Source organism: Dromiciops gliroides, chromosome 2 (assembly GCF_019393635.1).
Source record: "Dromiciops gliroides isolate mDroGli1 chromosome 2, mDroGli1.pri, whole genome shotgun sequence".
NCBI lineage: Eukaryota > Metazoa > Chordata > Mammalia > Microbiotheria > Microbiotheriidae > Dromiciops > Dromiciops gliroides.
The window spans coordinates 15,896,967-15,924,794 of record NC_057862.1 but is presented as its reverse complement, the minus strand read 5'-3'; the positions used below and the strand labels follow the sequence as shown (position 1 = coordinate 15,924,794).

Here is a 27,828-nt window from a genome sequence, read left to right as displayed (position 1 = left end):
TGGAAGCATACAAGTATTTGTCTCCTTTCCCCCAAAAAAACAATGTTGTTTTGTTTCATGGAGTAGTTTGAGATCATTTAACACAGTATCCAGTGCTCTAAATTCAATCCAACCAATTTCTACAAAAAGCTCCCTTACAATTCCAGGTATAGTTCATTGTCCATTCATTAAGTTTGTCTAGAGGTATTTAGGTAGAAAATGGACAGAATACCAAGCTTGGAGTTGGAAGACCTGGTTCAAATACAGCCTTGAACACTTGCTAGCTGTGTGAACCTGAAAAAGTCATTTAACCTCTGTTTGCCTTAATTTTTTCAACCATAAAATGAGGATAATAGCAGAAAATATTTCACAGGGATGTTGTAAAGGACAAATGAGATATTTATAAAATGCTTAGCATGGTCTCTGATAATTGTTATTGTTATTGTTATTGTTCTTTCATTCTTTAAGAGAGACAATGACAGGTGCCATGTAAATGTTTATCTCTTTCCTCTAATATAGATATATGTATGTATGTATGTGTGGATGGATAGATGGATGGATGGATGTGTGTATGTGTGTGTGTGAGGGGGGGGGTGGATCCATGCTGATGGACCAACTAAATGGACTATCCAATCTAACAGTTTATTCAAATTTGAATATCCTTTTTCCAATTGGCTTTTCCTTTGTAGTCTAAGCTCTTCTGAGTGGTTGTGGATTGAGTTGAAGAGATTTTATAGTATTCTTGAATTTGGTGGAATAAGCACAGTATTGTCTATAAATACAAACTTATAGAGGACTTCATCATCCACAGGGAACTTATTTTCCAGGGGGATTCGGGATATGCAAACGTCCAGTAGTGAACATGTTTCATGAATATCTATCAAGTGTTTTCTTGTCTTTATTAATATTAGTGACAAAAAGTTATTAATAAATCCTTATCATAGTAGCAATTATCAAATAATTATATATGATTTTACATGGGAAATAAGTATTTGAAATATAATTTAACACTGTTTTGTTCTTCTGAGTCAAAAAAAATAAACCAAATACAAAGATGATAGAATCTTGCATTTTCTACAGCTTTTGGCTAATTTATGACAGTGAAGTTGTGGTTTACTGTTCAAGTTTTGTTTCTAAAAAATCTACTTACTCCTTTCTTATACTTTCATCAAGGATACCCTTGATGGATGCGCGGATCATTTAAAAAAAAGTTTTTACAGCTGGCAGGTATATCGCTTAGTAGCACTTGATGGTCTCTTGATTCTCTTTTTCATGACTAATACTTTCCAATTTTTTTCCCATAGTGTAATATCTTACTGTTATTGTTTTCTAAGTTGTGTTGCCCCCACACAGATTTCTTCCTGTGTACTTGTCCTCACTCAGATACCAGTCCAATTTTGCTTTTCTTTAAGACCATTTCTACTTCTTCATATATAAGCTCATCAGAGACTGAGATAAGAGTACAAATGATATGACTCCCCTGTGTTCAATAATGAAAATAATTTCACATAGAAATGTTGATAAATCTCTTCCATTCTTTAATTGTTTTATTATTGCTAGGTTAATTTTTATATGCTCTTGGGATAATCTGGTACAATTCTGTCATCCCAAGCTTTCTGAATCCTCATTTTTTTTAGTCCATTAGTTGTTGTATTTTTACTGTCTCATTGAATGATATTGCTGCTTAACATCATGTGCAGAACTGTTCTGTAACATAGTGTACATGCTTAACTAGTGATTTTAGCTACCATATCTGTCATTTTAGAAGGAAATCAAGCTGGCTCAGTTGATTTCAAGGTTCTTTTAGCCTCATTGCAGTAACTGCTTTTCATTGATTAACCTTCCATGAGAAATGGTGACACCCCATTTTAATGTATTTCCTTTATAAATTTCCTGTTTTTCAATATCATCATTTTAAAAGACAACAGAAGACAAAGGAAAATTACAACAAAAAGGCAATCCTAATCTAATCTGTTCCTCTCAATTTACAGAAGAGGAAATGGAGGACAAAAACTTTTTCTTATTTGCCCAAGGTCAAACAGACAAAAAAAATTAGGGCCCATACATATGCAGCAATCTCTACAGTATACCATGCTGCCTGTGAATAAAGCAGTAGCAAATTATAGGCAAATAAGTTTAATTGGTGGGTATTATTTTTTAAAAGGAATACTTTAATCTCAAGAAGTATACTGCCTCATTTTGAGGTGTTGTTTATTATTTAAAGTATATTTAACCACTTATAAATAGACTTATAGAAAAATCTGTCATGTATAAAGATCTCTACATTTCAAGGTACAATCTGTTTGCTACAAAAAAGGAATATGTGTGTGTGCACATGTGTTTTATTGGCATCTAATGGGGACACAGGTGTGATTTGAAATGAAAAAAATCAATGGTTTATATGTATATATCAAGGGAATATCTAAAAATTACCTGTTTCTATTTAACATATATTTCTTTCTTTATGACAGTAAGAGTCTTTGAGGCTAGTTGGTACATGATGGGGAAAATGTGAATTTGATATCTAAAAGGGCCTGCTTTGAAGCCCAGGTCAGCCACTACCATTACAGATGTGGCTTTGGCAAATCTATTCCTCTGGCTGAGCCTTAGTTCCTTCATTTGCAAAGTTTTGTCTTGGACAAGATAATCTCTAGGATATGTTGGATATCAAAAATTCTGTGAGCAAAATCTAATATTAATTAAAAATGAAGAAGCTCTGATTAGAATGAAAGCTTCCTTGTTGTGTAGAAGGGAGAAGCCCCTAACTCTACCAGTTGGTGTGTGCTGCTTTTTCAAATTTGTTTTTGTCATATTTGTTCAGTCATGTTTCACTCTTCGGGACCACATTTGTTTTGTTGTTGTTGTTGTTTTATTATGTTTTGTTTTGTTTTGTTTTGTTTTGGGCAATGGTACTGAAGTGGTTTGCCATTTCCTTCTCCAGTCCATTTTATAGATAAGCAAACTGAGGAAAATGGGGTTAAGTGACTTGCCCAGTGTCACACAGCTAATAAGTATCTAAGGTCAGATTTGAACTCAAGAATTTGAGACTTCTTGTCTTCAAACCCAAGCACTCTATCCACTGTGCCAACTAGCTGCCCCAAAATTTGTTGTGGTTCCCCTAAAAAGAAGGGAGGGAGGAAGAGAGAATGAGGTATTATGAAGCAAATGGTAAAATTCCAGTCAAATTACATTATATGCTGCCATTTACTTACCTCCCTTCTAAGGTGCAAAGCTACATCCCAAGGGTTTCCATGCCTTCCCTTGAATTTCTGCCTCTGAATGGTATCAATATAGAATAAGAGGAGTTGACTCTATTAATTGACAAGAAGCCTTCTCTTTCTTTTAATTCCATATGGCATCAGGGAATCAAGGTGTTCCTACTAATCTCTATTATTTTTACATTTAATGACCCATTTGGAGATCATTTCTATAATGGCATGAACTGGTAGTAGAAGCATGGGCTCTTCTAGATCATTCTCATTCCTATTCAAACAACTAGAAGGTCTTGGTATTGACAACAGAACTAACAAATATTCAAATAGCTGAAGAGCATGTCGATCCATTTCCATTAGTAGGAATGATTTTGATTTTGTGTGTGTGTGTGTGCGTGGTCCAGGGACTTAACAAATCACTTTCTTTAATGCCATATATGATTTCATTGATAGACAAATTCCAGATCAGACGATCCCCACTATTACGATGGCTCCACAACTATTTGTAATTAAAAGCCATAGAAGTTGCCTGGAATGTAAAAGTAACTTGAGAGGTGAAGACCTTGCTCAGAATCATATATGTATCCCAGGCCAGCAGCTCTTTATACACTATTTATCAAAGCACCCAGTAGGTGCTTAATAAAAATTTGTTCAATTAAATGGATATGAATTGAAACCAACAGGCTGACTGACTACATTAGGCAGTAAATATCATGTCTTCTTCCTGTAGCTTTTGATTATTTTTCTAGAGCCCCCAAATGAGTTATCAATTACAGCCACCTAGTTGATATAGAGTTTTGCTCCCAATCCAATCTAAGGTAATCATGCCCATGCGGTTGTTAGGTGATTCATGTCAAAAACAACTCAAAAAACATGATGCCTTCTTAAGAACAAATGCCAGTGGAAAACAGGTAAATACATATTAGAAGATTTCTTTTAAATCTGTTCTAAGTGAAAAACATTAAATAAGTTTACACTTACTACTTAAAACTTAAAGGCTCAGTCCTAGCCATTGAAAAGCCAGACCATCCAGTAATCAGTTGTGAGTTTGGTACCATGCAAAGCATCATCGTGCTACTAGACTCCATGGCTACTGGAAGCGATATGTAAACAGTTAGTCCAGTAGGTAGCATTGTGGTAAAGGCAATGGACCTGGAGTCAGCAAGAACTGAGGTTAAATCCAGCTTCAAATAATTACTGAGTGTGTGACCCTGAGCAAGCCACCTGACCTTTCTAAGCCTCAGCTTCCCCTTCTGTAAAATGGGGATAAAAGCAGCACCTACATCATGGGATTATTGGGGAAATCAAATAATATACTGCATGTAAAATACTTTGCAAACTTGAAAATGATATATAAAGGCCAGCCACTGTGATAATGATTAAAATGATAATGGTGTGACTGACAAGAGGACTGTTGAAAGGATCCTAGGACTTGAAGCTGAATGGAACCTTTGAGACAACCAAGTCAACACTTTCATCTAACCAAAGAGGAAATTGAACCCCAGGAAGGGGAGGGGACATTTCAAGTCACTGAGGTAGCAAGTTCATTTGTTTCAAGCTGTCACTGTGGCAGGTGATGGTCCTTAGGTATTCTTCAATAAAGAATTATGCTCTTGGACACAGTCCAATTAACCTAAGTAAGGTTTAGAAACATTCTTCTCCTCTTCAAACAGAGAAAAAGTCAAAAGCTTTTATAGAGGATATATGGGGTGTCCACTTGAAAACTGGAAAGTTCCTTTTGGGGGTAATGCTTGGATGCTTGTCATATTCCTAAGAGTCAAGGGAAATATTTTTGAAATGATGGTCCTGACCTTTGGTGTTATCTCTGTCTCCTAGCTCTGGTCAGGTAGTAACCATGCCTAATTGACATTTCTGTTATAGAATTTTTTCTCCCCTTACTACTTAGGTACGTCTGTCCTGATATCTAGCTGGTCAATCTAAACTTTAATAGTCCCTTGATTCCTCAATATGTCTGTCCTGTTATTTGGTCATCTTTGCTTTTAGTTCTCACAGGAGAAACATCTGATTTATCCTAAGCCCCATGTTAAAGCTCAGGGCTCAAAGATCTACTAACTGTCCCAAATCACTTCACTTTCTCTTTGTAGTTGCTGAATCAATATAACTCATTCTCAAGATATAAGTAATATAGGGGGCAGCTAGATAGCACAGTGGATAAAGCACCGGCCCTGGATTCAGGAGTACCTGAGTTCAAATCCGGCCTCAGACACTTGACACTTACTAGCTGTGTGATCCTGGGCAAGTCACTTAACCCCCATTGCCCCGCAAAAAAAAAAAAAAAGATATAAGTAATATGCTGAGAGAAAGAGAGAGAAATAGAAAGATGAGATAAATAAGCTAACATGTCATGTAAATTTAATTTCCTACATTTATAAATTAATGTCTTTTAAGGATTGGGAATATTTTATAGACAGGATTTAAAAAAAAACATGAAAATTCCATGAAATTAACTGAGTTGTGGGGTCAGCTAGGTGGCACAGTGGATGGAGCACTGGCTCTGGATTCAGGAGGACTTGAGTTCAAATCCAACCTCAGCCACATGACACTTACTAGCTGTGTGATCCTGGGCAAATCACTTAACCCTCAATGCCCCACCAAAAAAAAAAAAAAAAGAAAAAAGAAATTAACTGAGGTGTGGATATTTATTTTTTCTAAAACTTGCCTATAATATTATTAGTTTATAGAGCTCCTAAATAGGGACTTCCTCTACCAATGGCTATACTTCCTCTGTATTGTTTTGAAATTCCCAACACAGTTGAATTCCTGGCAGAAAACAGATTTAATAAATATTGTCTCCTAATTGATTGTTTGTTCACATTACAACTTATTGTTTTAAGGGATTGCCTGAGGGAAAGGAGGTTAAGGGATTTTTCTAGGGTCAAACAGCCAGCATGACTCAGTGCCAGACCTTAAAGTCAGGCTTTCCTGATTCTTGGTCCATCTCTCTCTCTCTATGCTTTGCTGTCCAATTTACACCCAAATTCAGCCTATATTCTGCAAATAATATTAATATTCATCTTCTGAATTCTGTAGAAAATGTTATTTTAAGATGAACATGAAAAGATCTCAAAACTAAAATATTAGAAAAGTTTTAGTCATAATCTAATAGATTATAATATCAATGTTTTATATGCATGTATATCTCCTACTAATCAAATGCAGCATTTTGTAGTATCCATAAAGTTTTTTTGGAATAAGGAAGACTGATTTCAGGTCTTACCTAATCCTCATTATTTTTTAAATGTTGATATCTTTTTTCTTTTCAATACCTGTTTCCGACTGTACCCATTACTCACCCTCATCTAGAAAGCTGATCCCTTATAATAAAGAAGAAAAAAGGAAGAAAAAAGTTTATATATATATATACACATATATGGATGTTTATGTATACACACATGTATATTTATATATGTATATATATATAGAATATACATATATGTATATTCTAATTAAAGCATAAGAGGGAAAGAAGGAAAGACGGAAGGAAGGAAGGAAGAAGAAAGAAAAAGGAAAGAAAGAAAGAGGGAGGGGGAAGGAAGGAAAGAAGGAAGGAGGGAAGGAAGGAAGCGGGAAAGGAAATGTTGATTTTTTTTAACTAGACCAATGATTTCATCAGTACACAGAAGTTCTGGTAAGAAACTCCTTCTACCAATAGAGATCTACAATTACTGGACAACATATAGTTTGAGAAAGTTTCCTGAGACAATAAGAAGCCATGTGACTCGCCCAGGGCCATACAGCCAAGATATGTCAGAGGCAAGCCATGAATCTAGGTCTTCTAGACAGCCTGACAATTTCAATATGGAGAACTATAGACAAAAATATTTAAAAAATTAAGTTACAGGCAATATCTCCATATAAACATACAGATTTTACATAGGTATGGATATGGATATTGTTATTCATAGAGCTAGAGTTATAGATATTCATTCATATAGGTAGACATAGATTTTGGTCAATGACCCTGAAAAGAAATAGAGTTGTAGACTATATAGATTTATAAAAATGGAAAAGTTTTGTAATTACAGCAGATGAACTACCACTGGAATTTATCTAGGCATATCTGAGAATAAAATGCATTACTTCCAACCAGTGTTACTCCAGTTGTGGTCAATATTGGGACTATTATATCTATGGGCTTTGAGATAATTAAGTAATATCTAAGATAAATAACTGTCACTGAACTGCTTTCTTTTTTTTTTAAATAGTAATAAATGTCCTTAGATGTATAACCCATACATACTGTCCTCTATGCTAATGGAGCTCCCTTTATACTCTATACGAATGTCTAGGGCTGTTCAGTTGGGTATATAATAGAAACCTCTTCTTTTTTTTTTTCCCACCCAGGCAACTCAGCCAAAGTGTATATTGAGGTTCAGGATGAGAATGATCATGCTCCGGTTTTTCAGAAAAGGTTGTACATCGGAGGAGTGTCTGAAGAAGCACTGATGTTTTCCTCTGTGCTCAGAGTAAAGGTATGAGGATATAGACTAAGGCAACAAATATATAGTGAACTACATTAGATGGCTGAGGACCTTAATGTTGAAATATCATCAAGATTGTATTCATTAAGTAATATCCTAGCTCTCAAATGTTTCCGGGGTTACATCTTATCTGAATACTTACTATGGAACCTGAATCATTAGTAACTTCTCATTGCCTCTATTTCCACATCCATAAAATGGGAATAAGGAATTAGTTTATTATATGTTCAAGTAGTATTAATTTCCATGTAAAAGTAGGTACCAAGAAAAATATTATGTGGAACTCCTCATTGACTGTGAGAAACAGATGAAATATACTGACATTCCTGTTGTTTCTGGGCAGGATGAGAGGACATCAGATTGAAATCATCTGTCTCTAAATTCTAGTATTAATATACTTGGAGTTGAATGATCCTTTAGTATCTATACTGGGCAGGAAAAGGGGCATCAAAACAAACAAGCAAATCTCCATAAAAACATGATTTTTTTTGGTGGGGCAATGAGGGTTAAGTGATGTTCCCAGGGTCACATAGCTAGTAAGTGTCAAGGGTCTGAGGCTGGATTTGAACTCAGGTCTTCCTGAATCCATGAGAAGTGCTTTATCCACTGTGCCACCTAGCTGCCCCCAACACATGATGTTTTTAGAACAAGAAAGTTATAATCATTGAAAAAGACTTTTGAAAAATTGAAGGGAGGAAAGAGAATCACAGAATCTCAAAGCAAACAAGTCCCTACCTTTGAGTAGCTTACATTTTAAAGGGTAAATACAACACCTAGAGCAGAGCTAGAAATATGGCGGAAGGGTCCCCACTCTGACAGGTGAGCAGAAATCCAGAGAATAAGTCCAGATATGAATGTTGTAAAGTGTAGCTAGGGTACTTCTAGATGTTTTTCAGACTAAGTGCTGGCTACATTCTCAGAGTATTAAAACATAATTTAATCTGTAATTTGATATTCTGTTCATAAGCCAATTCTGGCAACATGAAGTCCATAACAGCTTGCATTGAAGCAAGCCAGGTTGAAAATCACAACCTTACTTTCAATTAACCAACTAACTATGGGGTTACCTCAGTAGACATTATTACAGCAAAACCTTGTCCCTCTGTCTCTTCCACATACCCATTTCTAGCAGTAAAATAGCCCCAAGAAAAGAAGATGGCATAGTAGTATGATGGGGACAGGGAAGACACTGAAACTGAAATCAGAAAAACTTTGTTCAAAACCTGGCTCTTCATGTAATCTTGGCCAATTTATGTCACATCCCTGGGTATGAGTTTCCTTGTATACAAAAATTAGGCAGTTGTACAAGATCTCTGAGGTCTTCTTTTTCCTTTTTCATCCTATAAGTTTCCTCTCTCTCCTTGTTCCTGTGACATATTTTGTCCAATAAAGTTCAATTTAGCAGGAATAACAAAGGAACTTTGCAGGTCAATTCAACTTTACTGAACACCTGTGATATGTCAGGGCCTTTGTTAGGTTCCAAGGACACAAGAAAATAAGAAAGAAAATAGTCCTTGCCCTCAAGAAAAGGTTTACATATCCAAAAAATGGCTCACTCAAATCACCCAGCTTTTCAATGGCAAAATCATAACTAGATGTTGGATATCCTTATAAATCCTATGCCCTATTCACTTCACTGTGCTGTCTTGTATCAATCCCTAACTACCTCAATCTGCTTTGCTTCTCCTCTTCTTTCTGAGCAATTTAGGAGTACATTTATCCTCATTGAGGCTATCAAGAGAGTTTCTCAATAATCAAACAAACTCATTTTCTATAGTCCTTAAATGAAGTGGGATGAGCTCACACTTCCTCTTTACCATAATCGCTATGTCCCCAGAAACATCCTCAAACTACTTGCCTAGAGACTTTTCTCTTTCCATGGGGCCATACCTTCCCATTATACCTAGCCCCAACCCAACATGTTTAATTTAAGTTGAAGGCACCTGTTATACTTCTTACCATGTACACCAATATTTAAGACTCTGTTGGGGAAATTATATTATAGGGGATAGATACATGACAGACATATACATATATATACACATATACATAGATATAGAAATATAGATATTCTTAAAATATCTATATCTAAATATATATGCACGTAAGTATATATATATGTATTGTATGCATGTGTGCACACTCCTATGTTACATTCATGTGTATATACATGCACATGTGTGTTGGTATGTGGAGCCTTCATATATATATGAATATTGATAGATAGATAGATAGATAGATAGATAGATAGATAGATAGATAGATAGATAGATACTTGATAGATAATTTTCCCTGAAAGAATCAGGATATAATCATTTCTATATTCCACGTATAATCTATATGTAATGTGTATATATGTGTATATATATATATATATATATATATATATGGGGATGTATATACATATGTGTATACACACGCACACACACACATATATATGAATATATATTAAATAACACATGGAATCACTGACTTTGTAGAGCTTAGTTGGAATTAAAAGGAAACTGCTGAGTCCTCTGAAAAGTGAGAAAGCCACTAACTGTACTATGATGGATTTTCCACAGTGGAGGGTGAAGTTGTAGCCACTCTGGGATCCCAACTGATTGATGGTGTATAGACTGTTAGGAGTCCAAGGAAGATCAATTTGAGAAACACATTTTCTAATTTATTTTATTCATTTCTCCCAAATCATTGCCACTCCTTATGCTAAAAATATCATATGGTTTACTCATTAGCTTAATTAAGTGCAAAAATTTAGGCAATTGCCAAGTTCTAATAAGGTAATTGAGCCTGCTCTCTTCTCTCTTTGGGGAGTCAGATGGTGAGGACTGACATCTCTTGGCCCAAATCTCAGGCATTAAGAATCCTGCAAAAGTGTCTCATGTTTTTATTCTGGCACTGGCTTGAATTCCAATAATATTTTTTGGAATTTTCCCCATATTTTATTATAGATGTATTAAGGTTGCTGAATTGCTAGATTTCACATAATAACAATAATAATAACACCCCATCTAATTGGATGGTTTGTAAAAAAAATTTATACAGTATCATTTCATACAACTCTCTGGAGAAGGTGATATGATTATCTCCATCTACATATATGAAAACAGTCTTAGTCAGGTGAGAAGACTTGCCAAGGATCATATAGCTAGTAAGTGCCTGAGGCAAGTTTCCAAGTCGAGCCAAAGAGCATTTATTGGGCACCTACTGTATTCCAGGCTCTATGCTAGGCTGCTGGGGCTATATCAAAGACAATATCAGAGCAGACTCTGCTCTCAAGACATTTATGTTTTCTTGCCAAGGGGAGATTACAAGTACAAAAATATGTAAACATAAAATGTTGACAAAATAAATATAGAATGATGGAGATGGGCAGGAGGCCAGAAGCTGGGCAAATTACAGCTAAGGACTTCTTATAGGAGAAGTGCTTGAGCTGACCTTGAAGAAGCCTAGAGGTAGAATCTTCAAGAGGCAGATGTCAGGAGGGAATACACCCCAAATCCAAGAAATCTTAGAGAAAGAATAAGATATAAATTTTAAGTAGCAATTATGCATTTATTAGCTAAGAAGTCAGTCTCAGTCAGTATTCAACATTTTAAATGTTCTTCAATGATACCTCCAATTCACTATATGTGAATGGGGTGGGAGAAAAAGAGGAGAATGTGGATGATACGTGAATTTCAGTCTTAGATCTTCTCTAACAACAACATTTAGATAGCACTTACTACATGTCAAAAATTATGCTAAGTGCTTTACAAATATTCTCTTATTTGATCTTCATAACAACCCTGGGAGGTAATTATTGTCTCCATTTTAAATAGGAGAAAACTGAAGCAGACAGAGGTTAAATGACTTTCCAAGGTCACACAATCTAGTAAGTTTCTGAAGTTAGATTTGAACTCATAATTTCCTGACTCCAGGCCAAGTGCTATACTGCCTACTTACCCCTATGACTCAATAGGTATGTAACTTGGAAGAATCACTTATTCGTTGAACTCATTTTGTCATCTATAAATTAAAGAGATTGAATGAAAAAAGCTCCAAGGTTAATTGTGGGTAGCACATTTTAGGAAGTTCATTGCTATGCTGGAAAGTATCCAGAGAAGGGCAAGCAGGAAAGGGAAGGGGCTTGAGTGCATGCCATATGAGGATCCATGAATAATTTCTAATTGACTGAGTGCTTATAGGAAAAGGAAGGTTCAGCCTGGCAAAGAGAAGGCTTAACGGGGTTATGACAGTATTTTTCAAGGGTTTTGAGGACTGTCAAATTGAGGAGGGTATAGAATGATTCTATGTGGCCCTAGGACACAAAACTAGGGGCAGTAGGTAGGAGTGACAAACATATTGCTCTATAGAGGATGAAGAGGAGGAAAAATTTTGAGGAAATTTCCTTAAAAGTAGTGCTCCCTCAAAATGGAAGACACTGTCATGAGATCCCTGTAGTTTTCAGGATGAGTGAAGAAGTCCAACTTGTAGACAATATCTACTGTAGAGTCCAGCATGTCTATGTAAAGTAATGGGGATGACATTTTTCCCCTTTTGATATTGGTTATTGTCCTCTATAGCATTACAGAAAGAGGCACATTTCACTTGATACCTGGTTGAATGACTTTCTAAAAGAGGGACAATCCACAAGCAACCTTCACAAATTGCAAAAAGGCAAATGTATGCTTGATGTCAGGAAAGACCAAATAACAATTATAGCTTGAAAAAGTAGCATGAGTAGCCCTGAAAGGTGGTGGACTCTCTCCTATTGAAGGTCTTAAGCAAATGCTGGATGACTTCTTTGGGGTGTTGTTTGTTTTGGTGAGGCAATGAGGGTTAAGTGATTTGCCCAGGGTCACACAGCTAGTAAGTGTCAAGGGTCTGAGGTCAAATTTGAACTCAGGTCTTCCTGACTCCAGGTCCAGTGCTTTATCCACTGTGTCACCTAGCTGTCCCCGGGGAGTGTTGTTATATCCACATAGTTGTACAAATAAAAATTGGATCACATGGCATGTGATGTTTCTTCCAACCCAGAGTTTCTGTGATTCTGACATTTCTTTAGGCTTGGTATTTTTCCTTCTAATACACTGAAAATGAGGAGATCTTTTCTCATTATTGTTTTAATCTGGCTCTATGTGGAGTATACAGAAAACATTTCTTTTAAAATAATGATGGACAGACTGTGTAGCACATTAGAATTATATGCCATTTAACCAGTAAAATCTAAGCCAATTTCGATTCCCCACCACAATACTCCTTTCCTTCCCATTCCAAACAGCCCAGAGCACTACCTAAATATAACTTTTCCTCTTTATGACCTCGCTGACATTTTCTTCTCACTTCTCAAAGAGAGAATCTTCTGGCATTCCATTCATCAAATGATCTTTTCTCATAAGATAAATAATTGTTAGCTCTGGAAATGTGAAAATACATGGTTTACCCAAGATGGAGAAGGAGTTGCAAAATGGAAGAAACTTTTTTTGAAAGCAAATAAAAGTAATTGACTCTCATAACTTGGAATTTCTAGAATAGCGATTTGACAGCTTCTACACATTATAAACTGTTGGAAATGAAAAATGAAGAAAGGGTAGTTTATTCATAGAAAGGCCAAATATTCTTTTTAAACTGGGATTTTGGTAGGAAGTATTTTTTCAAAGTTTGCTTGAATTCCATTGGGACCAAAAACCATTCGGTGTCTGCATGTCTCTCAGATGATTAAATGTTTAACAATCCAGGGGGTTATTATCTTTTAGGCTTAGGATGCATTATCCTCTAGGAGGTTTAATATATTGCACAATAGAGATGGCCACAAGGATTGTGCTATATTATGTTTCAAGGACCATATCCCCCTTCATCTCCCCAAATTATCCCTTGGCAGGAATAATGATGATAGATACTCTTAACAATTTCTGAATACTTTCAGAAGTGAGGACAACTCTACAAATTGGTTAGCTAGATAATTCAGGGAAACAAAACTCAATTTTGTTGGAATTATCCAGTCCATTACTCAAATCATCACTTAATTCTGTTTTGTAGACTTCTCAGAGGAGTTCTATAATTCTGGGAAGATACAAAGAGAATTCAAGAAATTCTCCATAAATTTCATTCATCATATTCTTAGCTCTTTAAATGAACTTTTATTTCCATTTTAAATAATCGCTTGCTATAACTTGATGCGGGTTGCTTTCCTTTGCAATTTTCCTGAATCTGCAACATGGAAAATAATCATCAGCATCAGTGGAAGGAATCTGAAGCATCAATAGAGGTTGGGTTTCAAGCCAGCAGCATGGCAACTGGGAGATATTCTCTCTTCCCAATGATTTGTCTTCTATCATCTTTCTATGTATTCTCTCACTTCATGACTTCTTTATGCCCTTATAGATTTAATTACCTTCTCAATTCAGATGACAGAGATCCCTGCAACCAACTTTAGTCTTCTGATCTCTGGTTACATGTGGAAAGCTGCCTATTGGACATCTTGAAATGAATTTTAATATAAGAATCTCAAACTCCAACTAAAACATGACTTTGTATCTCTGCCCCTCTTATCTCTCAAGGTCACCACCATCTTCTCTGTCACCCAGACTAAAACTTCTGTGTCATCTTCAGCTCCTTCCTCTTAATCAGCCAAATATTTAATCAATTGTCTTTCATAATTCTGTAGTACTGCCCACACCTGCCCACCTTGCTCTATGCATATGGTGACCACACTCTATTAGTCCTTCCTTCATCACCTCTTTACCTGAAAAATGACAAAACTCTCTTCCTATCTCAAGATTCTCCCTATTCCAATCCATCCTCCCCTATGCATTAAACTTCACTGGCTCCCTACTGTGTCTGGAATTGACAATAAAATATCTGTAATATGTTATAATATATTAATTTATTTATAATCATTTAAAATAAATTATTTCATGTTCTTAAAAACTGAGTCCAAATTTACCTTTCAACTTTATTATAACAATATTAGTATTAAGATATTATCTACCTTCACATTCTGTTAGCGTTATATTGGTATTCTTCCTATTCATGATCCTAAAAACTCTATCTCCCTTGTTCATGCCTTTGTCCTAAATATAGGAGAGTATATATTCCTTCCTCACTTATGCCCCTTGGAATTCCTAGTTTTCCTCAAGATTCATTTCAATTACAACCTACATGAAATCACTCCTGATACCTCCAACTGATAACACCTCCCCCCCCCCGCCAAAAATGAAGCATCTATGTTGTATATATTTTTACATACTTATATGCATATTTCCAGATAGAATTTAAGTTTCTGGAAAGCAGGAACAGTTATCCCCAGTGCTTGGTATAGTGCTTAGAACATATTAAGCATTTAATAGATGCTTGTTGATTCAGTGATTGAATTAAATTAAATTAATTTCAATAAGCATTGATTAAATACCAATTTGGGGCAACACACTATATAAAATATTGGAAAGATTAATAACAGTCATAATTCAGGTGGAAGTAGGAGGTTGAGGGATGGCCACATAGGAAGTAACATGATTACAGAGGACAAAACCAAAGCCAAGTTGAGTATCACAAGCAGGGGTAAAATCCAAGGAGGTAGATTGATATGTATGTTAAAGTTTAAAAATAACCAAACAGTGTAGGAAAGCTCCTTGGTATCTAGCTAGTTCCACCTGTATCCCTAAAAGAACACCTCACTGCAGGGGCAGCTAGGTGGTGCAGTGGAGCACTGGCCCTGGATTCAGGAAGACCTGAATTCAAATCTGACCTCAGACCCTTGACACTTACTAGCTGTGTGACCCTGGGCAAGTCGCTTAACCCTCACTGCCCCGCCAAAAAAAAAAAAACCCAAACCACCACCACCAACAACAACAACAACAAAAAACATTATAGATAAGAACCCCTCACTGCCACATACCCAATCAATGGTCATCAAATCTCCAGGAGAATGAATGAAATCAACTACGTACTGAGGCAATACAGTCTACTTAAGTAATGCTAGTCATGTGGAAGTTTTGTTTTATTTCCATTAAGCTTACTTGCTATTTCTGTGATTTTCATCCATTTCTCACAATTCTACCCTCTTGGACTAAATATGTCTCATCCTTCTTTTTTTTCCTTTTGCCTCATCTTCTCCAGGCTAAAAATTCCTTGATCTTTACATCATAATAGCACCTAAATCCCAAGACTGTTGTGTGGATTAAACGAGTGAATACTTGGAAAGATCTTTGCAAATCTTAAACTATATGCACTATACAAATACTAGTTATTATATTGTTATTTCCATTTTCATTATTATTCTATCGCAAGAACTCAAAGTACTTCACCATCCTCATTGCTTCTCTCTAGACAGCCTCCAAATTACCTAAAAGAGAAAATAATACTCATGCTCACCTCGTTCTTTTTGGAAGTTATCTATCTCTGTATGTAGTTATGACATTAACATTTTTGGCCACCTTGTTACATTAGCTTGGCATCCTTAGGAAAACAGGTCTGGAGTTGGAAGAAATTTCAGATGTTATGTAGTTCAATCTGTTCATTTTTCAGACAAATTAACTGAGGCTTGGCAAAATTAAATAAGTTGTCCAAGGTTTTACCAAGGGTCAGATTTGAAGCTATCTAGGTCCTATGACTCCAGAGATAGTGTTCTTTTGACTGCACACTTGTACTTTCTAAAGTCCTCAATTAAAAAACACAGAGGACAGAGGACAAAAGAACAAGTCTGACCTTCATGTGGGACGAAAGTCTTGCTAAGCTTTCATCTCATGACCAGAATTAAGGTTAGTTCACACAAGGTAAGATGAGGCCACAGGTGAGAGAATATACACATACCTTGCTGGATGAGAGGCATGCGAGAGTGGGGAGAATGTAGCTTCTAAAGATGGGGTGCCACGGGCAACAATGCCCCTTTCTTGTCTCTGCTCAGTGATCAAACTCTCAGGGGTCAGATATTTGGGAACATTCACAGGGAACTTTCAGCACACAAAAAAATCTCTATCATTTATGTAGTTTTACTACATGTCAATTTAAAGAAGCTATTTTCTACCCCTACCACCAATCACAGGTTTGCAAAGATAGAAGCTAGGATAACACGAACCTGTGGTTCAATGAGGCTTTAAGGTTTTGAATGTGCTTCCCTTGAAAGACCCCTGCAAACAATGTAGATACTACAAGTGTCACATCTTTACTTTATAGATAAGGAAACTGAGGCACTAAAATGGTATGTGATTTTCCCATCTTTACACGTCTGGTAAAATTCAGAGGCCAGATTTGAAACAAGGCTCCTCAGTACAAGGTCTATTCATTAAGTATGAGTTGAGAGGCAGCATAGTATAGCAAGAAGAACATTGGCTTTTGTGCAATGGGATCTGGCTTCAGATGCTCATCATTCTATTTGGGTATGTGTGAAACTTCAGGCAAGTTACCTTGGTTTTCTGGGTACAGTTTTCTGATCTGCAAAATGAAGGGATGAACTCCATGAATTCTAAGGTCCCTGTGAATGCTAGACCTATGAAACTATGAGATGCTGGTCCCATCCAAGGCCTTATACAGGGAGGCATTCTCCCCCTAAGCCAGCACTGCTCTGAGACAGCAAAATAAAAATTCCACACAAAACAAACATAAGGCAAGCTAGTAGTGAAAGCAGCCCAACTATGTGGACCTCTATCCCTACATTTAAAACTGGATAGTTGATACTTCTTTTTAGAAATCATCTTCAATATTGGTATAAGAGACTTAGCCAGATCACATTCCTGTTGACAGTGAAGTAGAGGAGCAATTAGAAGAGGTAAAAAACCGAAATCAGAAAGATTTCCTGCCTCAATTCATGTTTGTCTGAAATCTACCATTGAAATGCATTGTCATTTATCTTCTCACTAAAGGTATAACACCAAGGAGTAGTCAGTTACCAACTCTTCATATCTATTTAATGGGATAGTCAATTCTCTTAGGCCTTAGCATTGATTAGATCAATGGAAACCTTTAAAGGCCTGATTAATGTGCTTTAAGTTGCATTGCCTATTCCATACTAAGCTGAGAATATAAAGGATAAGAGGTATCAATTTTGACAGTATTTTATCAGAGACCTGATTATTCTCTTTATAAAGCTGATAGCAATAAATGGGCTTTATGTAAATACTCTTAACTCCTTTTGATTTGTCAGAGAACATTATTAGAAAGGACAAGCTCTCTATTTTGATGAGATCAGTATCCTCAAAAATGGGGATAATAAGATTCTACCTCTATAGGTCATTGAACCATAGAAATCATCTAGCCCTTCTTATTTTACAGATTAAGGAAACTGAGGCCCAGAAAGAAAGAGGGGCATACCAGAAGACTCACATGGAATAAGTGGAATAAGTGGCAGAGCTTGGATTTGAATTCAGATCTTAGAGCAAAAGAGGAGTTCAATGGATTTAGAAAGAGGAAGTTCTGCGTTCAAATATTGTCTCAGACACTAGCTGTGTGACCCAAGGTTACTGATGCCCCCTTTTTCAGCTTCAGTTTCCCCTTCTGTGAAACGAAAGTCTTAGACTTGATGTTTGGGTTTGGGTTTTTGTTTTTGTTTTGCGGGGCAATTAGGGTTAAGTGACTTGCCCAGGGTCACACAGCTAGTACGTGTCAAGTGTCTGAGGTCAAATTTGAACTCAGGTCCTCCTGAATCCAGGGCCAGTGCTTTATCCCCTGTGCCACCTAGCTGCCCTTAGACTTGATGGTTTCTGAAGCCCCTTCCAGTTCTAGTGTTATTACACTACAACCATGTGATACTATGTTTAATATTTCTCCCACTTCTCTACTTTCTATAAAAGGACATTTTCCATTTTCAAGTCCTTCTTCTCCTGTTGACTTTTCCTGATAACAGAGCAGGGATAGGGGGAGATCAAGGTTTGGTAGAGTCTGATCCTTCTCACTGTAGAATTCCATTCACTGCAACATTAGCCCCTGAATCTATTATTCTACAACTTTGCTCCCTTTCATGGTCATCCTCTAAAAAAAATCAATCAAAAAGGGGAAAAAAGCTGCATTAGTTAATTCTATTTCATCTCCACCCCTCATTTCTAGAATCCTTGGAGTCTGGCTTCCAAAATCATCTTGTGATTGAAACAGCTCTCTCAAAGGTTGCAACGAAAATAATGACTAAGTTGAATGGCTATCGCTTAGTTTTCATCTTTCTTCAGCAATCTCAGATTTTGACTTTGTCAACAATCCCCCTCCTCTTTAATATTCTCTACTCCCTGGGGGCAGCTAGGTGGCACAGTGGATAGAGCACTGGCCCTGGATTCAGGAAGTCCTGAATTCAAATCCAACCTCAGACACTTGACACTTAATAGTTGTGTGACCCTGGGCAAGTCACTTAACCCCAGTTGCCTCAGGAAACAAAACAAAACAAAACAAAAAATTATTTTGGGGCAGCTAGGTAGCTCAGTGGATAGAGCACTGGCCCTGGAATCAGGAGGACCTGAGTTCAAATCTGGCCTCAGACACATAACACTTACTACCTGTGTGACCCTGGGCAAGTCACCTAACCCCAATTGCCTCACCCAAAATATATATATTCTCTACTCCCTGGGTTTTCATTACGTTGTACTCTCTTGGTTCTCTAGTTAAATTTATGAAGAGTCCTGGGTCTTTTTTGAAGAATATTTTTCCTTTTCCCACTCCCTCAATGTTAATAACTGTCCCAGCTACATCTGTACATCTGTCTTTGTTTCTCTGTACTTCTTTTCTCATCTCTCTCTTGTCTCTCTCCCTCTCCCTCTCCCTCTCCTTCTCCCTTCTTTAGGAATGACATAATTTCTTACTTGTTCAATATCCCTGTGCATATATACACCCGTACATATTTTCATAATACAGATACATAGATATGTGTGTATATCCATATTATACATGCACATGCACATATGTCTGTATGGATATATGTATCCAATCCTATTTATTCTCCTGGATTCCTATCCCACATCACCAATTGTCCACTGAATATTTTCAATTAAAGTTTAAATTCAGTGTTTTTTAAAGCAGAACTTTTCTGTTAACCACTAGCCTCAACTCTCCCCTAGACTTCCCTAGTTCTGTTGAGGGTATGACAGTCCCTCTGCTCACTGAAGCTTTTAACCTCAGGAACATCCTCAACTGACACAATGTATCCAATAAATCCTATTTATTCTACCTGGACAAGAAATCTTTTATCTCTTCCATTCACAGAACCACCACCATCATATTAGATGATGTCTGAGCCAAATTCTCATAGTAGCCTCATGTTGGACTCTAGCCCCTTCCCATTCCAATCCATCCTCAGACTAACTGGCCAAATAACCTTTAAAAACCACTTCTAACCGTGGTAACCCCTGCTTCAAGAACTTTGAGTTACTCTCTATTGCCTTTAGGGCAAAATATAGCTTCCTGATTTCTGATCTAGAATCCATTCCCAATTTAGCACTAGTCTGTTTCCAGTTTCTAATGCCTTATTCACCTTCCACAATATATGTTCCTGCCAAACCAATCTATTTGCTGCTCCTTAAACTTAGCATTCCTAGCATCTCTCTACATGTTACCTCTCATGCTAGGAAGCTTATATGACCTGCTATCACACCACCACCTGGGGCTCAGCAGAACACACAGCTTTTTCCCGTCTCTATCCAGCTCACACACCAGAATGGCGAATCTCCTCCCTTCTCCTTAGCAGCAACCCCCTCTCTCTCAGGAAAGAGGGTGGACACACACACAGCCCGAAGCTAACTGGCTGGCAGCTCTGATTGACAGAATTAACAGACAGTTGTAGAACGACCGGCCTCCCAGCTTCTGCAGGCCAAAGCTCACCTGACTGCCCTCACCCAGCTTCCCATCATTATAATTTGGCCAGGCCCACATAGGTGTCAGCATGAGGTGGGTGGAGCACTGTGCAGGTGTGGAAATGCAGTGTCTGAGCCCTGGCCAGGAGGCACACTGGGGCTTCTGAATCACAATTAATTCTTTACATTCCTCACTTTGTTTCATCAAGAAACATGGGGTGTTTCCTTGATGAAACATAGAATTTATGGATATATATTGAAAGAAAGGATGGTAGCCTACATATGTAAGTAAATGCTAGCCTACATACATAAGTAAAGTTTGCAGAAAAACAAGAGGTAGGGAAGTTAGAGAGTGGTGATAGAACAATAGAGAAATTGGAGAAAGAGGAAAAGAGAAAGAAAGGTACAGAGAATTAGAAATAGAGAGACAGAGATAGAGACTGAGATAAAGAGATAAAAATAGAGATAGAGATAGAGAAATAAATATAGAGTGATATAGACATTGAGAAAATGACAGAGATGTGAACAAAACTAACATCCTACCAAAAAGTAAAAAGGAAAGCAGAGACCAAAGGGAAAGGATCATTAAAAGAGGCTTATGAAGTATAGGAAATTTCTTTTTTATTATTATAAAACAAGCTGTCTTGAGAAGACTGAATAACCTTACCCCCAAGTAAATGAATCACAGCATGGAATAAAGTCTCTTCTGTCACCTACTGATACAATTAATGGCTTCATATTTTATAATAAATCATGGGATCATGAAAAGTAAAGATAACTAATGAAAATAAAGGACCACTAAGTAATAGCGCTTTTCACCTTCATCTTCTTAGTACCAGATGTCTTTAAAGATTCTGACATTTTCACTCTATAAAGTAGAATCATTAGGACAATTGGGATCTATTTGCCTGATTGGCAGTCTACCATAATGGTTAGGAGGACAGACTTTGTACTTGGAAGCAAATCAATTCAAGTCCTTTCTCCAACACATATTAGCTCTGTAACAATGTATGTCACTTATTCTTGCAATATCATGAGACACCTAAGACTATAAATGATAGGCCAATGGTCAATTGACATTAATGGCAGGAGTTTCTACACAAGTATTTTCCTAGGCCAGTAAAATCCTGGTTGTTTCTGCTAACAATAATTATGATGATGAATAATGTTCCTTCTAATATGCTATGCATCTGGCACTTTAGCAACGAGGTTAGGATAAGGGTTAGACTGGTAATTTCACAAGTATAGAGAACTCTTGGGTGAGGGAACTCTCTCTACCAATGCAGATTGGCATTCTTGTTGAAAACTCTAATCTAAGAGAGGTGCCTGGAGACCCCCAGAGGTTAAATGATTTGCCCAGGATCATGCAGACAGTATGTATTGGAGGGAAGAATTGAAGCCAGTTGGTACTTCTTGACTCTGAGGTCAGCTCTCAAGGCCCTATACACTGCTCCCTCCAGGAATGGCTAACTGCTTCAATTCAACCTGTAATGAACCATGAAATTGTCTTAAATCTTCATTGGCAAAATTAAGAATAGAGTATGGCATTGTTTTAAGGCATCCTGTAAGAACCTGTATCATTATCAGTGGTTTTCCAAGGACCATACTCTGAAGATCCCAGAAAGGTAGATGTTATTAATTCTACTTTACAGACAATGGCAATGACATTTTGAGAAATTAAGAGTCTACCAAAAGTCATAACAAAGTCATTAAATGGGGAAGGATTTGAAGCCAGGTTTGCCAACTTTTCTTATTATTTACGTTATTTGCCACCATGGTTCTCTCTGTGAAATCCAAACAAACAAACAAATTTCAGTGCCATAGACAGAAGCACAAAAAATAAAAGTGAATAAGCCCATCAGTCTTTCTCTGATTAGGGCTCAGGTTAAATAATTGTTAGGTGCTGCAAATAGAAATATTCTAATTACATGAAATAAACATTTTCTAAAATTGTCTTATGACCTGAATTCATTCTTATTTGGCTTGTAATGACTATGATGTTTTGTCTAATAGTTTTGCAATAGCCTTAATTAACTCTTTAATTACCTACATTGGAGAAATATTAATGTGATTCTTTTATCCAAACAAAACAATTCAAAATATAAACAAACCCTTAGAAATTAATGTTAAAACACATTACAATCAGTATCTGTCTGCTATTTCCCTACTACTTACAAACATGTCCATATCTCTGCCATCCTTAAAAAATTCTCACTTGATCCCATCTATCCCTGCTAATTATTATTCTATATCTCTTTTATGGCTATACTTTTTGTGAAGGTGATTTACAATTAGTGCCTCTACTTCCTTTTTTTCTCATTCCCTTAATTCTTTGAATTCTTGCTTCTGACCTCATCATTCAACCAAAAATGTTCTTACCAAAATGGCTAATGGTCTCTTAATTGCAAAATCTTATAGTCTTTTCTCAATCCTCATTGTTCTTGACCTTTCTGAAGTCTTTGACATTGTTGACTACCTTTACTCATAATTAATGAACTGTTTCTATAAGAATGGTGATATTTTATTGGTATTTTTATTTCAAACAGTAAAATAATTTTACATTCTCTGTGCTTTGCAAAGGGTATATACTTAATAAATTTTGAATTCATATTATAAATCAAATTGCTCACATAATGAAAAAATAATATATTTTATACTTAATTACTATGCCTTGGAGAGGCAGCTAAGCATAGTGGAAGGAGCACTGAACCTGAAATCTGGGAGTCCTGGGTTCAATACCTCTTTAGATACTTATACTAGCTCTGTGACTCTAGGAAAATTACTTAAACTCTCTACGCCTCAGTTTCCTTAACTTTAAAAATATGTGAATAACAACACTTCCTCACAGGGCTGTTGTGAGGATCAAAGAGATAATGTGTATATGAGAAATTTACAAATATTAAAGTACAATATCAGCATAGGAAGTTAGTATTATTATTACTAATATTTTACCACAATTCTAGAAGCTTACAGTTCTATTAGATCTTTCTTTGTAACAATCTTCTTGTTGTAGGAAGAGCAAGTTACATTCTCCCAATTTTTCAGATGAGTAACTCAAGGCTTAGCAGCCCATAGTTACATAAATAATAAATGAAAGAAGTACTACTTGAATTCAGATCTTCAGACTCTAAGTCTACTGCTTTTGTGACTACACAACCCTGGAATGTTTTGAGATGTGAATAGGAATAGTAGGGGCAGCTAGATGGTGCAGTGGATAGAGCACCAGTCCTGGCCTCAGACACTTAACACTTACTAGCTGTGTGACCCTGGGCAAGTCAGTTAACCCCCATTGCCTACCAAAAAAAAAGAATGGTAAAAGGTGGCTAAACAGATTCTAAGTTACAGAACCTTGCAGGTAGCAGTGCTGCTCATTCAGTCCCTTCGTTACCTTGAACAAGTCACTTTAGGTCTCTGGGCTTCAGTTTCCTTCTCTGTAAAATAAAGGGGTTGGATTTAGTGAGTTCTTAGGTCCTCTCCAGTTCTAAATATGTGAGCCTATGAATCATTGACTCTCAAATTTAGAAGAATAGTTGGAGGCCATCTACTCCATCCCCTACCTGATAAATCAACTTTTTTTTTAAATTGTAAAAATCATGGAAAATCATTGGTATAGTTTACGGATAAATATGGAATTTTTCTGGGGCAGTATTTTCTCTGATATTTCTATTTTGCATCTCTAGATATTTCTTTATATTTTAAATCCTCAAATAAAGTCTATATAAGGGAAAAACAATTATAGACAAGCTGAGTACCTTGACCTGGATCGTGTATCTACCCAGAGAGTTTCATAATCAGTGGAATTCCCTGAGCATTCCAATCCACATTTTGCCCATCTTGCCTGTTTAAGTACAGAGCTGATCCACTTCTTAGAAAGACATCACTTAGACCTTTTCCACAGGAAAACATCATTCCAGATGTTTAAAAACATCATTTCCCCAGAATGAAAATGCCAAATCCCATTTTGACATAAACAGAAAATTCAGATTAAAATGGATTGTATTTCTCCCCCATGAAACTCATTTTCATGTAATCTCATAATATTTGTGTTAATACCAAAAACCCTCATTCCTTTTCTTCTTATGAAACTTGAAATTACTTCAGATGACTGTATATGTGCTTATGTAGATATATGCTATATGCAGGAATAGAATTGCCCTTCTTGAGGGCAGAGAACCTTTTATCTTTGTGCACTTAGTGCCTAGCATATTGCTTGGCATATACTAGGCCCTTGATGTATTCATATTTGACTTTAGTGACCAAAAAGTTGGAATATGGACCATAGCTGTAGAGCTATACGAGAACTAAGAAACAATCTTAGTTCTGAGTCACAGAAGCCTAGTGACTTGCATACACAAAGAGGATACATAGAACAAATCTTCAGTTTGAACTTAGGTCCTCTGGTTCCAAGGTTAATGTGCTTTCTACTTGTCCTTTCAGTACTAAACTCAAAAGGTGTGATAGAAGATACTCTACAAATAATAATGTAAGTAATTTAGCATGTTTCAGGTTCTCAGACTACTTTAAAAATAGAAAAAAAAAAGCTAAAATGAGAAAAAAATTATCAGGATTTAAACACAAGCTTGATCACTTCTGACCTTTCATGAAATTTCAACAAAACAGAATTATGTCCATTTTTACATTTACTATACATGAAATTCAAAAGACTTTCCAAAATGTGATTTACCTTGATTTTTCTGAAGACACTCTTATTTTCTATGACATAATTTCCATCAATATGCCAGAAAATACTAGCTCTGTGGCCATATAGAAGTCAATTAACTTCCTAGTACCCTCAGATAACTCTCTAAGACTATAAATTACAGAGGAGTCATTAATATGCATAAGTACAAGAAGTTTCTAGACAGAGTTCCCCATACTAATAAAATCACAAATTTTTATCATTTTTAAAAACCATCTAACTTTTCTATATTTTGACCCTTTGGAGATTAATAGATCAAATTGAGAGTGTATGAGAGACAGTGGAAGGTGTGATGCATTTGGAGCAAAATATCAGGGTTCACATTCTACTTCTTCCATTTAGGTAATGAATGAGCTTGGGTGAGCTGTTTAAACTTTCTTGGGCTGGTTCCTCTTTTCTTTTTCTTTTTTTTGTGAGGCAATTGGGGTTAAGTGACTTGCCCAGGGTCACACAGCTAGTAAGTGTTAAGTGTCTGAGGCCAGATTTGAACTCAGGTCCTCCTGAATCCAGGGCCGGTGCTCTATCCACTGGGCCACCTAGCTGCCCCTATGATCTATATTTTTAGTGCTATTTTGTAATTCATGTAATGAAGGGAAATGGAGAATGTTCTAGGTTTGTAGTCATAGAAACAGGCTTTAAATTTTTGCCCTGCCCTTAAGTACCTTCTTAACTTTGGACAAGACTCTTTCTCTAGGTCTCATTCACTTCTTCATCTATAAAATAAGAGAATTGGAATCAATGACCTTTACCATTCCTTTGAGCTCTAACTCTATATTGCCATAATATATTTGCAACTTGGAAACAGCATATGGCTTAGAAGTCAGCTTTGAAACTCAAACTAGACTCTCCATTTCTTTGGTGTCTACTGTGATTCTGGGATTTGCATATTAGCTGGGTTCACTCATCAAGAGCTGCCTTTGATTCGTGTAATGCTTCAAATGGAATTTACGAATAGTCCATTTTCACTCTCCTCCTGGTTCTTAAAAGGAAATCATGTTGCTTGGTGAAGCCAGCTAGGACCAAAGGGTGGTCCATTGGGTAGCTTCCAAAATTCTATTAAGGCAAGAGCAATTTTTCTACTTTGGCTTTTATCTCTAGTACTTATCATGTTTTGCATATAATGAATCCTCCACAGCAGGGGTTCTTAACTTGGTGTCCACGAACTGGTTTTTAAATTTTTACAATTTTACTTCAATAATTGTCTTCCTCTGTGATCCTAACACAGTGCCTGATACATGGTAATTGCCTAGAAATGATTTGTGGTGGATTGATTTTAAATACTTAAAAATATTATGTCAAGAAGGGATCCAGGGGCGGCTAGTGGCGCAGTGGATAAAGCACCGGCCCTGGATTCAGGAGTTCCTGAGTTCAAATCCGGCCTCAGACACTTGACACTTACTAGCTGTGTGACCTTGGGCAAGTCACTTAACACCCACTGCCCCACCAAAAAAAAAAAAAAAAAGGATCCAGAGGGGCAGCTAGAAGGCACAGTGGAAAAATCACCAGCCCTGGATTCAGGAGGACCTGAGTTCAAATCTGGCCTCAGACACTTGATACTTACTAGCTGTGTGACCTTGGGCAAGTCATTTAACCCTCATTGCCCCACAAAAAAAATAAGGGGCCCAAAGGCTTCACCAAATTCCAAAAGGATCTATAATACCAAAAATCAAGAACTCCTGCTCTAGGGAATATATGTCAGGTGGACAAGAGTTGTAGAAAATGAGAAGTTCTGAAGGGAGCACAAACAGTAATGAGTCAAACTGAACTACTCTTTGTACCCTGTACATGATATTTTGTTCCCATCTCCATAACTTTGCATAAAGTTATGACTGAAATATGCTTCTAAAGTACTTCACAAGTTGGCCTCACAAAATGTTCAAAATTTATTATATGTTAATACCCTTCCATCAGTCTACAGTCTAGCCAAATTCACTTTCTGTTTTTTCCTTACACTTGCCTGTCTATTTCCCATCTCTGAACATGAACTCCTCACCTCCAATTTTTGGAATCCCTTGTTACCTGCATAACTCCTTTCCAACATCATCTTCTAGGTGAAATATCACCAGTTTCCCTAGTTGCTAGTATTCTTCCCACACCCAAAAAGAGTACCTTGTATTTAATTTTACTTATATATGTGTATTGTCTTGTCTTCCTCAAGAAGAAGATATAAACTGATAAGGACAGGCACTGTTTCATATCATCTTTTCAGCACCTTGGATAGGGTTCTGCTCTAATGCTGCCTTCTATGTAAGACCTGGGCTCACATCCCAAGGTTGCTACTAACTTCTACCATCCAAAAATACTTTGTGTTTATACATCTATTACATCAATTTATCTATGGATTTGTTAACCCTTCCTCACCTATCCTCTCACTCCCCCCCCAAAATGTCCACTCCATGAAGACCAAGTCATTGTTGCCTTTATTTTTGTATCCTTAGTGCCTACCTGTCAAGTAGTCACTTTTAAAATATTTATTGAATGAATGGGATCACATATCTAGTACAGACAAAGTGAAGACTTTGTTTTTAATCCACCTATAAATTCAATTCAACATACATTTAAAGTTGTCTACTATATGTCATGTAGTGTTCTAGGTTCTAGGAATAAAAAGACAAAAATAAGCAAATCCCTGGCCTCCAAAAGCTTGAATTCTACCAGGATGGAGGAGGATACAAAATGTATACATA

General features: G+C 36.6%; 1 protein-coding gene across 1 annotated transcript in view; it reads left to right on the top strand.

Annotated features, from left to right (window-relative positions):
- PCDH15 (protocadherin related 15) overlaps positions 1-27,828 on the top strand; it is a 2,141,593-nt gene that overhangs the window by 2,042,483 nt on the left and 71,282 nt on the right. The window contains exon 30 of the mRNA XM_043982395.1: positions 7,557-7,684. Coding sequence (XP_043838330.1) covers positions 7,557-7,684 — 128 coding nt within the window. The remainder of the gene's footprint in view (positions 1-7,556; positions 7,685-27,828) is intronic.